General features: G+C 34.1%; 1 protein-coding gene across 1 annotated transcript in view; it reads left to right on the forward strand.

Annotated features, from left to right (window-relative positions):
• MYO16 (myosin XVI) overlaps nucleotides 1-13,836 on the forward strand; it is an 851,952-nt gene that overhangs the window by 309,744 nt on the left and 528,372 nt on the right. The window contains exon 9 of the mRNA XM_074192022.1: nucleotides 2,156-2,309. Coding sequence (XP_074048123.1) covers nucleotides 2,156-2,309 — 154 coding nt within the window. The remainder of the gene's footprint in view (nucleotides 1-2,155; nucleotides 2,310-13,836) is intronic.

Consider the following 13,836-nt stretch of genomic DNA (forward strand, 5'->3'; position numbering starts at 1 on the left):
TGCCTATATATCCAGTAGCTAGAGGGCACAGTAGAGAGAGTGCAGTTCTTGAAATCAAAAAAATCATCTGAATTCAAATTCAGCCTTAGACCCTTCCTATCTCTGTGATCCTGCGCTAGTCACTTAACCCTTATTTGCTTCTGTTTCCTCAAATGAAATGGAGAAGGAAATGGCAACCACTCCACTAGCTTTGCCAAGAAAACCCCCAAATGGACCCACAAAGAGTCATAGTTGAAAGAACTCAACAATATGCCCTTAGCACTTAGCACACTAGCTGAAACTTAGTTGGAACTTAGTAATGTTTTCCAAGTCTGTTGTTGCTTTCTCAGTTTTTATCCTCTTTAACTAAGCTGAATCATTTGAGACTGTTAAGTCCCTCACTCCCTTTTTGGATACTGTCCTCCATTGACTTTCAAGTTCTGCTCCATGTTTTTTGCTGTTGTTATTGTTCCAACCAGACTGGACTCATAACTGATCCCTGATTCTTCCTTGCATTTTCCCACCTATCTTAATTCATTCAGGTTCTCCTCCATGCACAGATTTTTTATCTCATATTCTCTTGTTAAAGCTTTTTTTTTACATCAAATATCACTTACAAGATTGCTTTTCTATGTATCTTCCTTTTTGTCTTTTAACTAAAGGGAATGACTTCTACTTTGGACTTTCCAAAAGCATCTCTCCTTTGCATCTCTCCCTCACTTTTATTATAAAATAATAGTTCATATTATAATTAAAGGAGACAACAAATTAGGAGAGTCCTTTAGGAACTCCTGTTCTGCTAGGCTTTCCATTTCCTGAATAAATCTGCAACAGTAGAAGCAAGAATGATACTTGAAAGGAAGAGAGGACTCTTTTGTGCCTACTCTTTTGAATGGGATCTCCTTCAAAGTTTCATATTCTTTTATCCTTTATATATAAAATCCAGTTCAAATGTCATAAACCTTTACTAATTCCCTCAAATGGTGATTATTCCCCACTTCAATATGATATAACTTTCTCTTTTATCACTAAAGTGTTTATAATATCCTATTTTTATTGCAAATATTGGTATAGGCCATATCCTCTTACTAGATTGTATACTATGGGAGTTTTCCTATAACCACATATGTTAATTTTGTCACTTCCCTAAGGCTTAGAACAAAATATGTGCTTAATGAGTTGAATTGGTCATTTCTTCTTCAAAAATGTTAACATGCAGTTATAGGATATTTGCAATACTCGTTCTGCTATGATATGCCTGTTGTTTCTGTACAATTTCTTCATGCTCAAGCAAGTAATAACTAAAAAGTGGAACAAAAAAAGTTATCTTGATAGTTGCTAAATTTTCCATCCAAGTTTATAAATGCACATAATTTAAATTTGCTGACTTGTATTGTTTGTGTTATACTTTTTATGGAAACTGGGGGTGTTGCATCCATTTTATCTTTTGTTAGCTTTTACTATGAATTTTTCTTCTGTGTAATCTGTTCTTTTTTTTACTTCATGCTAAAAATTAAAGTTAGTTGATAGCTACTTTCCCCTACTATATTTTTTCTGATAAAATCCATGCATATCTCAATTTCTGTTACTAATTTTCATTTCATGTCCTTCATTGACATTTCTAATCTACTAGTAATTTGTCCATGCATACATTTCTATTGATATTTTTGAATCATTTTATAAAAAGACAAAAAGAAAGTTATAAAGGAAAACCACCTCTTTTACTTAAAAGCCCAGTTGTGAATCTTTTCTACAGGTTGAGTGCTTCACTATTTGATTTTTGTGCAGGCAGTGCTACTACCATTCCTTTGAGTCCCATGAATCAATATGCAACTTACAAGAGAGGGATGGTTTTTTGAAAATGAAATCACCTCAATTTCTTTCAAACCTCACTTGAAACATTCAAAAATGATTTTCATTTCATTGATTTCTGTTCTGTGAATATAACTTTATCTCCCTGCTTTTCATTGTCATTAAATATATCTTAAATTGAGAACAAGATAGGTTCTTTTTAATGCCAACAATCTTATTTTCAGCTATGATAACTTTTGAGACTTTTTAGTAGTTGGGTGTGCTTTATGTTTTATTAAAACAATCATCTTAAGTTCAGCTATAATTATCAAAATTTTAGAAAGCATTTTCCCTCTTTCCATAATTTTTTATATTTATCTTATAGATATTGCATCTTCTGAATTTATTAAAGAAATACTACTGAAAGCAGAAACTGTCTGGGAAGAAAAAACAAAAGAGCCCTTATCAGTTTCTTCTTTATCTCAAGAGGAGCCATATGAGGAGATCATTCATGATCTACCAGCACTATCCAATAAACTGTAAGTGCTTTCATTTTTAAAGGATAGAATGCAATGAAACTTGAAACTAAAAAACTGTAAGAGTCTAATGAATTCCATTCTCATAGTATCACAGATTTAGAGATAGAACTCAATGTCACTGGATGATAGGGTATAGCAAAGGGGATAAGGTATAAGAATCTTGGAAAAATATAGTGGAGGAGAGAGAAAAACAAGTTGTGAAGGGCTTTGGATGCCAAACTATTTTATATTTGATTTTGGAAATATTAGGTAACCATCATAGTTTATTGAATGGAAGGAGCAGTGACATGGTTTCTCCTATGTTTTAGGAAGATCACTTTGACAATTGAATGGAGGATGATTTGGGAAAGACATCAAATTGAGACTAACTAGAAGGCTACTGTAGTAGGTTTTTTTTTGTTTTGTTTTGTTTTTGCAAGGCAGTGGGGTTTAAGTGTCTTGCCCAAGGCCACACCGCTAGGTAATTATTAAGTGTCTGAGGCCGATTTGAACTTGGCTATTCCTGACTCCAGGGCCAGCGATCTATCCACTGAGCCACCTAGCTGTCCCTTGTAGTAATTTTTGAATGCAGTGATGAGGGCCTACATGAACCAAGATAGTTGGGTGATTGAAATGAAAGAGTGCGCAGATAAGCCAAAAGTAGAGAAGTATTCAGATAAGGAGGGGCAACTCAAGTCTCTGAAACTACCAAAATGTGGATACCTGCTTCACATTATTCCTATTGGCTTTGGACATGCTGTCTTAATTGAAAGTCTCTGAGTACTGTCTCATTACATTCTAAATACCAATCCATTGTCATCATTGCTCAGAGTACTACTCTGATTTTTCTATAACAGAAGGATACCTTTACCATAGGTAAACAATAAACAAACAAACCAAAAATCAGTCTCATTCATTTAGGTTGCTCAGAGTTTGGACCATAAGAAGAAGATCCCAAGCCTTAGGTGCCAAACTTTTTAGAAAGGGGCATTCTTCACATTTTTAGGCATGTCATGGACCCCTTTGTAAACCTGCTGAATGTTTATCACTTTTCAGACTAATTATCTCAGATTTTTCAAAGAGTATAGCTAGTATAGGAGTGATAACTTGGTAAAGAAGTAATATGCCTAGCATACTAGTGTCAGGAAAACATTCAGCTCACTCTTAAAATAGCCTTATAGTAGTCTGAGAGACTACTCCCTGAGAATACTCTGAAAAGAGCATAAGTGCTCTTCTACTAGAAATGAATAGCTACTCTCTTAAAATTGTAACAGTGTCAACTCAGTAGGAGGATTCTAATTTAATACTTAAGGAATCTGACCCTGGCCTTGTTGTTAATTAGCATTTTTATCAACTGACTTGAATGGAGAAATAGGAAGCATGCTTATTACAATTATCAATGACATTTGTCTAAGAGAAGTGACCAAAATATTGAATAATATAATCAAGATCTAAGAATAGTTCCATAGGCTATAAAAAAGGTGAAGAATTCAATATGAAATATAGTCTAGATAATTGTGAAGTAATAGGATTAAAGAACTAGATGATATTTTAGAGGATATTTAATTTATGAAGAAATCATCCATGATTTACCATCACTTTCCAATAAACTATAAGTACCTTCATTTTTAAAGGATAGAATGCAATGATAAAATTTTTACAGATAATGAAAATGATTTGACCAAGATCATATAGGTAAGAAGTCACAGTGGCAGGATTTGAACATGAGTCTTCTTATTCCAAAGCTCAGTCTCTTTCACTTCTGCCACCTTTTACTAGGTTCAAATCTTCTGCACAAGAACTATTATGCTTTTAATGGCAGTAAAATAATGATCTGTTCAATTAATGATAGAAAACCTGTGGTAAAAGTATGGAAAACTTGTAGTAAAAGGAGAAAAATGCTGTATTTGGAATGACACCTGTGTTCAACTATTTGATCACCATTAACAATTCATTTAACATACTTATTCTCAGTTTCTATATTTTTCAAAGAGATGATAATACATTACCTACTTTTATTAGTTCATTGTGAAAATGTACTTTGTTAGCATTAAAGTTTTATATCTATATTTGTGATTATTTTCTCTTATTTTACTTATTGTATTTTATTTCTCTTAATGTGTTAATTTCCATTAATAATATTTCCCTAATAACAACAAGATTTGACAACTAATGGGGGGGGGAGGTAGGGAGCCAATTTGGAAGAGATGTCAAGTTTACTTTTGGACATGTGATATGTGAGATGTTCAGAAACTTAGGGAGATCTAGCATGATGCTAAAAAAAAAATGAGATGACTTACAGAGATAAATTTGTTAGGAAGCTATAGATTTATATCATTTCTGCTCAGTGGTTTCTAGTTAAAGCCACTGGGTTAGAGTGAAGAAAAGAATAAGGAGCAATCCATAGTGGGTAGCCAGATTTAAAAATTGGTAGAAGTATGGATCAGCAAGTAAATTAGATCAGGTACCCAGTTGGTCAAACTGTGACTGGCTAAGTGGATAGAGAACTGAGCCTGGAAGCAGAAAGATCTGAGGTCGAATCCAGCTACAGATACTTGGTGACTAGGGACAATTTAGTCTTTATTTAGCGTTAGACTACTGGAGAAGAAAATGGAAAACCAATCTTATAAGTTTCCCACAAAAACCTCAGGGACAGTATTAATGCACTGTGATCCATGGGATCATGAAGACTTGGACTCAAATGAATGATTGAACAATGAGTATGAGTAGGAGTCAGCAAGTAAACTCTAATAGGTATAGTTGGTTAAAAAGAAAAAAGTTAACTATGAGAGTTCAAAGTCACAAAAGTCAATATGTACAAAATCCCTTGAATCCATCCCCTCATTTCTGTAGCTAGTATTGTTGAGTCATTTTGCAGTTGTGTCTGATACTTTGTGAACCCATTTCAAGCTTCATCTCATTTTACAGATAAGGAAACTAAGGCAAGTAGAGTTAAGTGACTTGCCCAGGGTTATGTAGCTAGTCAACATCTAAGGATGAATTTGAACTCAAGAAGATGACACTTCCCGACTCTAGGTCTAACTATCTATTCACTGTGACACTTAGTTGTCCATTGTCATAATTAAGGCTATCTTTACCACTTTTTTGACCATTATTATGATAGTGTCCTAACTCTGTATGTTTTTATCTCCCAACTCCATATGATACTATCAGTTATCTTCATACTTGAATACCTACATCAATTCTCTACATTATTAACATTAACCCAATTCCTTTTATAATCTGCCTCTCTACCTACTTTCAAGATTTTATTTCTCAGTATCCTTCTTTAAAAGTCCTATACCATAACTCAATTGAACTACCACCCACTTCCTGCCTTTTTCATTCTATTTTTTTCCACCTGGAACACTTTTTTTTCATCTTCCACCTCTGCCCTCCACCAAAAAGGGGGGAAATGGTCTGTATATATATCATAGATTGGCTATGTAAAGCTCATGATATTGTTGTTCAGTCGTTTAAGTCATGTTCAACTCTTTATGATCTTATTTTGGGCCTTCTTGACAATGATACATCTAAAATATTTTTTAAAAAATGAAATTTAAATTTAAAATGTTAAATCCATTTTTATTTGTTAAATTCCATATTTATTTATTAAATTACCTGAAATATGAAATTAGAAAGTATTATAGCTTTCTTTGATGCCTGTCCTTTACTCATACATAAATTCAAAATAATTGTCTATATTAATTTTAATGCAAAGTTGCCCTTGGGTTTATTTTTTCACATATGGAAAATGAAAATGAAGCAACTATGTCCCCTCTTGGGAGGCATTTACACATAAAGACATATGCAGCCTTCTTCCAATATTTATAATTTGTGCTTTAGAAACTTGGTTAAGGGGTGGCTGGGTGGTGCAGTGGGTAGAGCACCGGCCCTGGAGTCAGGAGTACGTGAGTTCAAATCTGGCCCCAAACACTTAATAATTACCTAGCTGTGTGGCCTTGGGCAAGCTACTTAACCCCATTGCCTTGCCAAAAAAAAAAAAGAAAGAAAGAAACTTGGTTAAAAGGAGAAGGAAGAGCAAGAAAGGAAGAAGGAAAAAAAAGGCAGAAGATTTAGAGAAGGCTAGAATTTTGTGACCTTTGACCTTGAAATAGTACAAATAATAAAAAGAATGAAATGAAGTCAATATTTAAAATATTGACTGAGAAATGTCATTTTGAAGTAGCATAATTATAATTGATAAGAATGCATGTCTTTTTTAGATTTTTAACTTAGCACAGAATTTGCTTGTACAAAGAATCCTTATTTATCATAAACATATTAAAATGAAGATGCATTTGCTTTCTGAATATATGCTTCTTCAATTTTGCCTTTGGTGAATGATCAAGTATTCTATTTGTTTTACATTTGATTTATTAAAGAAATATAGTATATCTTTGTTTCAATAATAGCATTGATTGGTGGGAGTAAGATGTGAACAAAGTAATCAATAACATATATGATCTCCTCAATGAGGAAACACTGTAGTTAGTCAATGCTGTTGCCATTGTCATTCAGTTAATCAGTCACGTATGGTTCTTCATGATGTCAGTATGATTCATGGGGCTTTCTTGGCAAAGATACTAGAGTGGTTTCTTCTCCATTGGATTAAGGTACAAAGAGGTTATAATTTGTTTGGGATCAAATAGCAAGTAATTATTTGAGATTTGATTGGAATTCAAGTATTTCTGGCCCCCAGGCTCAGTATTTTATCCATTTAGTCTATTTATCAAACCCTTTCACTAATGTGAAATAACCAATACAAATTGTAATTCATCTTTAATTTAAAATATTAGAGAGATACCTCACTCTCAGAAAACTAGGTGACTTTTGCATACTCATAGTAGAAGAGAGAGAGAGAATTTGGGCCTAGAACTTTCCTGATTCCCATGTTAATGTTCTATTCACCACATTATGCTGCCTCTCAAATGTTGGACTTTTGAGCAATAATTATTATTCACATTGATGAAAAGTTATTTGACTACAGAGATAGTTATGAAAAATTAATTACTGATTCAATAATGATCATACCTAAATATTTTTAAACCTTATTCAAATGCAGAAAAGTAACTTAAGTGATCTGAAGACTTACAAATAGAAAGCTTTTGCTCATTTTATTTCCCAGTTCAACAAGCATTCATTAGGCGCCCAACACATGCTAGATATTATACCAGTGCAAGTTGTACAAAAGTAAAAAATGGGATTTTCTCTTTCTTCAATGAGTTTATAATACATTAGGGGAAAAAATATAACAAATATACAAAATACATCCAAATTAGTTTGGGAGGAAAGGCACTAGGATCTGGAAATGAGACAGAAAAATGTGTCATGTAGAACATGGTGATTTAGTTGAATCTTGAAGGAAAAAAAGAGAATGCAAAGGGCAAAGTTGAGGAGGAAGTACATTCTAGGGTTAGGAGGATAGAAATCAAAAAGGCACATAGATTAGAAATGCAATGTGAGAGAAATAGTAAGAAAGACAGTTTGGCTGGATTTAATGAATCCAAATTCATCCTGTAGGTATTCAGTCCCTACACCAGGGGAAAAATATTGAAATATCAAAGCCCTGAGATGATAAAGTGGGATTATTCTAAGAGCAATTTATATTCCATGAACAGATTCTTGAAATTCAGAAAATTCAGGTATTATAAAAAGCCAAAATAATGAAGAGCCTGCTGTAAACAATCAAAGATGAGAACAATCTACTATTACATGGTTGTGGAAAAACAGATTCTATGATCGTGGAGTGATTTCCTTTTTTTTCTCTTATATGTTTCCCAAATAAGTCATATTCAAATAGTATAATAATCATTTATATTATTTTGTTCAGGGCTTAATTCTGAAAAAAAAAATTACCCTGGTCTACCTAATGGAAATTTCTTCTCATGTGGTTCTCTTTCTGGTCTTTCTCCTTCCTCTGATCCTATAACCCCTTTTCCACATTATATTCCAGTGCTGATTCACTACTCAATGCAAAAAATGGAGACAGTTCTCTTCAGGCACATAACCTTATCATTGTTTCAAGAACGATTAGACAAAGCCCTGGCTGCAAGCTATACTGAAATATTGTAGAGAGATTGGTCTCCCTTGGTTATCTCCCATATTTTGATGCCTTCAGAATTCCCAAGAGAAATCAGTATTTGTTTAAATATTGAATACTTTCATCCATGTTTCTTTGTGAATTTTAATTGGAAAATCTGATCTATTTAAATAATAATAATAATATGACCTTTATAAGTACTATCATATGTGATTCCACTTTGATATTATTATCTTATTTTATACATGAAGAAACAGACTCAGAGAAGTTGACATGTCCATTGTCATATGCTAGCTTGTAATTGAGCAGAGATGGAATTCAAACTCAGATCTTCCTTGATTCTAATTCTCTTGCTTTTTTCTAATATGCCATGTTGGCCTAAAGCAAGACAGTAACCTGAATATAGAAAAGAAAAACTCCTGGTATAGTTAGATATGCTGTACTTTTACAGTTGTTTTCCTTGCTGCTTCCAGCTTGTTATGGGTAATTCTTTTTAGTGTGTATGAAACAATTGTTCCTCTAAATGTAGCATTGACCCAGAATGACCCTGTTTTTCAAAATCAACACTTCAGTCTACTCATTTGCAGTGAAATGGCATCAGCTGAGATAAATTCCAACAGCCTCACAAGTCTGAATACTTTAAGTCTGAATACGTGTGTGAAAACTATTGTGCCATCATTATAATGGTTAAGGAGGCTGCAGCTGCTGTTTGCAACCTCTGGATTTTACTTCTGTGTCCTGAGGGATTGAAGGAACTAAGTGTCAACCTGCAATGGACACACTTCCATTATATTCCCTATGCATATCTATTAAAATTCTTCTATTATTGTTTTAAAAAATGATTTTTCGGGAACCAGAAGCAGGAACTTATATAAAGAAGTACCGTGAATAAGAGAATCAAATTTATTGTGAAGCACTTCTACAGAGCTGCCAGTGCTTATCCTTTGGGAAAAAAAATATTTTTTACATTTTCCCCTAAGACTAGGTTTGGGACTCAAAGTGAAATCTCTTCATTTCTGTTTGAGTTACTGAAAATAGTACCAGGTAGACCAGAACTTTGAAGCCTGGATAAGGCACAAAATCTATGCATGTTGAGCCCCTAGGGTGCAGTCAAAGGATGTTTGTTTGTTTTTTTTTTTGTCATTACTTCTTATGCTGACAAGTGTTGATTTAAAAAGAAAAAAATTCAGGAAAATCATGTCTCTTTAAAGTAAAGGAGAGAGAGAGAGAGAGAGAGAGAGAGAGAGAGAGAGAGAGAGAGAGAGAGAGAGAGAGAGAGAGTATTAAGGCAAGAGGTGAACTTTAGAGGTAATAATAAGATCTAAACTGATCAAGGAAGCTGGAAAGTGCTATACTTGGGAAAGCAATTAGATTAGTGACCTCTTCTCACAGTACAAGTAGTTTTTGAACTAATGCTCATCTCCAGAATATCTGGATGATTAGCCCTATTTTTCCTCAAAGGACAATTCTTTTAGGTTTTTGCAAGGTAGTGGGGATAAGTGGCTTGCCCAAAGGCCACACAACTAGGTAATTATTAAGTGTCTGAGGTCAGATTTGAACTCTGGTAATCCTGACTCCAGGGCTGGTGCTCTATCCACTGTACCACCTAACTGCCCTGACAATTTTTAAAATAAGAAACTCACCTAGAATATCATGCTTTTCTATAACAGAAAGTTTGAAGATATTATAAACAATAGCATTTCTTGTTTGTTAAGTTCTAGATAGGAGGTAATGCTCAAATCTACATTTTTGTTTTTGAATTAGTATACAAACAAGCATTTTTAAAATCTAATAAGGATAAATCCTGAATTATATCCATATCATGGCTCATCTCCCCTTTCCTCTTTCTACCTCCCCACCTCCACAGGACTGTTTCCCTGGAAAAATAATAATCTGATGATTCATTTTGGATTTTACGTGGGATATTGTACTTTATTTCTTCAACTAACACAATATGCCTAATCAACATTTAAGCAAAGAATTCAAAACAGTAATAAACCTAGAAGAGGGTTAGTGTGCAAATATCTTATTTTACAAACTGGAGAAGTCTTAGAAAAATTCCAGAAGCTGAATATACTATGATGCTTGGTATAGTATACTGACAGTTTCTTACATACACATCTTTGATAGGATGCTTTCCCTTCCCATCTGACCAAACTCTCCAACACATATTTTTGTAGCTTTCAGCTTGCTTCTATTATTTCTAGACATTTAGCTTACTGATCAGTAGAAGATATCAATGACCTGTAGGATGATTTGAGTTTTTCTTCTCCCTCTTGTTTCTTTTCTGAGCATGCAATCTTTATTTAGGACTTTTGAAAGTTCACAAGATACTGGAAAATGCAATTCTTTCCAGCTTACTTCCTGTTGATTGTACTATGTTCCATATCCTCAAAAAGGTAGGGAAATAAAGAGAGAAGGCTCAGTCAATCACAGGTGCTTATATATGCCTAATATGTTCTTTCCCTATTCAACAAATTTATATGCCCTGCAAATTGTGCTAGTTCAGAGACCTAGTTACAACTTATTGCTTATAGTATAATTAAATCAACACAGTGTGACCTCACATAGTAGAGTTACATACAGAAAACCAAATATTATATCACTTACAAGTAGTTCCATATTAGTGTATTACTATGTAACTGCATATTTGAACTAAGGAAAATGTTTTACTTTAAATAAACCTTTATAATCTGAATACCATCCTACCCTAAATGAAGCCTACAATTCTCTATCAGCAGTTTCCATCAAGCTACTGTGTATATCTCCCATTTCTCTGTCAACTTATCAATGAGACATTATCATCAGGTCTGACTATCATCCTATTTTATCTATGCAGGATAGTGCTATATGGATGGATAGTCCTCCCAATTCTCCTTTATGTAGGATTATTTTGCAAGAAAGAAAGTTTCTCTAGATTTGCTTCCTTTCCTACCTACCCACCCTGCTGACCTTCAAGTAGTTCTTCTTTTCTTTCATCAGGGGCAGTCTTGGTTTGTATTTCTATAGCTAAAATTTGCTAAATTGCTAAATTACAGCTTCTTCTAAATAAAAGTGATAATATTGTTGATCCAAAACTAAATGAGAATTTGTGAACCATAGTTGAGAGATTTTCTTATTAACTGAATATTATACTCTTATTCTAGAAACCTATTTCCTTTCATAAATCATTCATATGTTGATTAGGGATAGAAGGACCAGATTAAATAATGGAGAACTATTTCTAATAGAGGATTTATGTCTTACCCAGATCCTTTCTCTGAAAAAAAGCATTATATAGACTTTTTTTTTTTATCTTACCTAAGGATATTAAGCAAGGACCAAAATCCATATAAGATTTCAGCCCTGGATCACCCTCATTTGGTTCTTAATTGTCCATCTGCATTATTTTTTTCATCTTACTCCACCAGTGCGGTTCAGTAGGACAAATACTGTCTTAGAATTCAAAGTATTTAGTCTATGTCTCTTATGACCTGGTAAACTTTAGGTAAACCACTTCAATTCAAAAGGCTCAGTTTTTTCATCTTTAATTGGAGGGAAGGTTGCTGTTTGAACTCAGTGACCTCTACTACAACCTATTCTAGGTCTAAACAATCAACAACCTTCTGAACTAATAGACTTACTTTTCTATGAGACCATTTGATAAAATCACCCTAAATCATGTCTTTATTTCCTAGAGAATGCAACAAATTTCAAGCTATTGCTGGCTGTAATACTGTAATGCATTTTCTTTGTAGGACCCTGGCCTTACTCTGGGGTTGTGGGAGCTAGAATGTTTTCTTTAGATTGACTATGTTGTAGTATAATAGCAGGTGTTTTCCAAGGCAAAATGTATATATGCCTCCTCTTTTTTGCTTCTTCCTTGAATAGGCCAACAAACCCAAATCTATTTTAAAGTTTATTTGTAGCTATCTGGTGGTACTTAATGGAGATGCTTGGATTTTTTTTTCAGTTTTTTTTCTGCAAGACAATGGGGTTAAGTGGCTTGACCAAGGTCACACAGCTAGGTAATTATTAAGTGTCTGAGACCGAATTTGAACCCAGGTACTCCTGACTCCAGGGCCGGTGCTTTATCCACTGTACCACCTAGCTGCCCTTCCTTGATACTTCCTTGAAAAATTATTCCTATAATTTTTAAATCATGCCTCGTGGGTCTATTTTCCTTGTCGATTGTTTTTTCCAATGAAATATTTCACATTGACTTCTAATTTTTCATTCTTTTGGTTTTGTTTTACTTTTTTCTTGATTTCTCATAAAGTCATTAATTTCTATTTGTTCAATTCTAATTTTTAAGGAATTATTTTCTTCAGAGATCATTTACATTTCTTTTTTCCATTTGACCAATTCTTTTTTAAGCATTCTTCTCATTGACTTTTTGAAACTCTTTTACCATTTGGACTAATCTGTTATGAAGGAGTTTCTTCAGTAATTCTTTTTGTCTCCTTTACTAAACTGTTGACTAGTTTTTCATGCTTTTCTTGCATCACTCTCATTTCATTTCCCTCTTTTCCCTCTACCTCTCTTAGTTGGTTTTCAAAATTCTTTTTGACCATTTCCATGGTCTGAGATCAATTCATATTTTTCTTGGAGGCTTTGAATGTAGGAATTTGAATTTATCTTTTTTCTGAGTTTGTGTTACTTGTTACCCTAGTAACTTTCTATGATCAGATCTTTTTTTCTACTGTTTGTTCATTTTTCCAGTCTGTGACTTGATTTTAACTCCTTGTTAAAATAGGTCTCAGCTTCCAAGATCAAGGGCACACTCTCCCAAGATGGGTTTTGTGTAGCTGTTTTCAGAGATATTTCTGAGGACTTGCAAATTTTTAGTTCTTTCAAGGTGGTATGATCTAAGGAGAGTTGTTTAATCCTCTCCTAATGTGTATTCTGGTCTGTGAGTGATCACAAGTGCTTTTTTCTGCCCTGGAACTGCAAGGAGAGCCCCAGCTCCCCTGGTGCTGCTATTCCTACTCTCCCTGGGTCTGTGACCAGGGAATTCAAAGGCAAACATGAGTGTGGGCAAAGCAACAGAATTCTACCTAAATGTTAGCAAATAGACTCCTGTAGTCTCTTCCTGAGCCCTTGTTACTGTGAGTTGTAAACTCTGGAAGCAGTCTGGAAGCATCTCTGGAAGTAGCAGTGCTACTGGTACAATTTGCTGGGATCAGGGCTATGCTGGAAAGTCTTGTGCTGAATGGTACTCCATTCTAATCCTGGTGTTACAGATATTCCTGCTAACCTTCTAAACTGTCTTTGGAATCTGTGGACTGAGAAGTCTGAAACTACCACTGATGACACTGATTCAGTCATCTAGTTGCCTGTTCTTGGATTGTTGGGGAGGGGAGGCAATTTTCATTGATATGGCCTATGTTGGACTTACCTCCCCTCTCATCCTGATGAAATAGGCCTTTCCTGCCAAACTTCTAAATTGCCTTTGGATGGAAAACTGATTTATTTTATCTTTTTTTTGTTGGTTCTGTCACTTAAGAATTTGTTTAGAGCCCTTAT

Source organism: Macrotis lagotis, chromosome 6, assembly GCF_037893015.1.
Source record: "Macrotis lagotis isolate mMagLag1 chromosome 6, bilby.v1.9.chrom.fasta, whole genome shotgun sequence".
Classification (NCBI taxonomy): domain Eukaryota; kingdom Metazoa; phylum Chordata; class Mammalia; order Peramelemorphia; family Peramelidae; genus Macrotis; species Macrotis lagotis.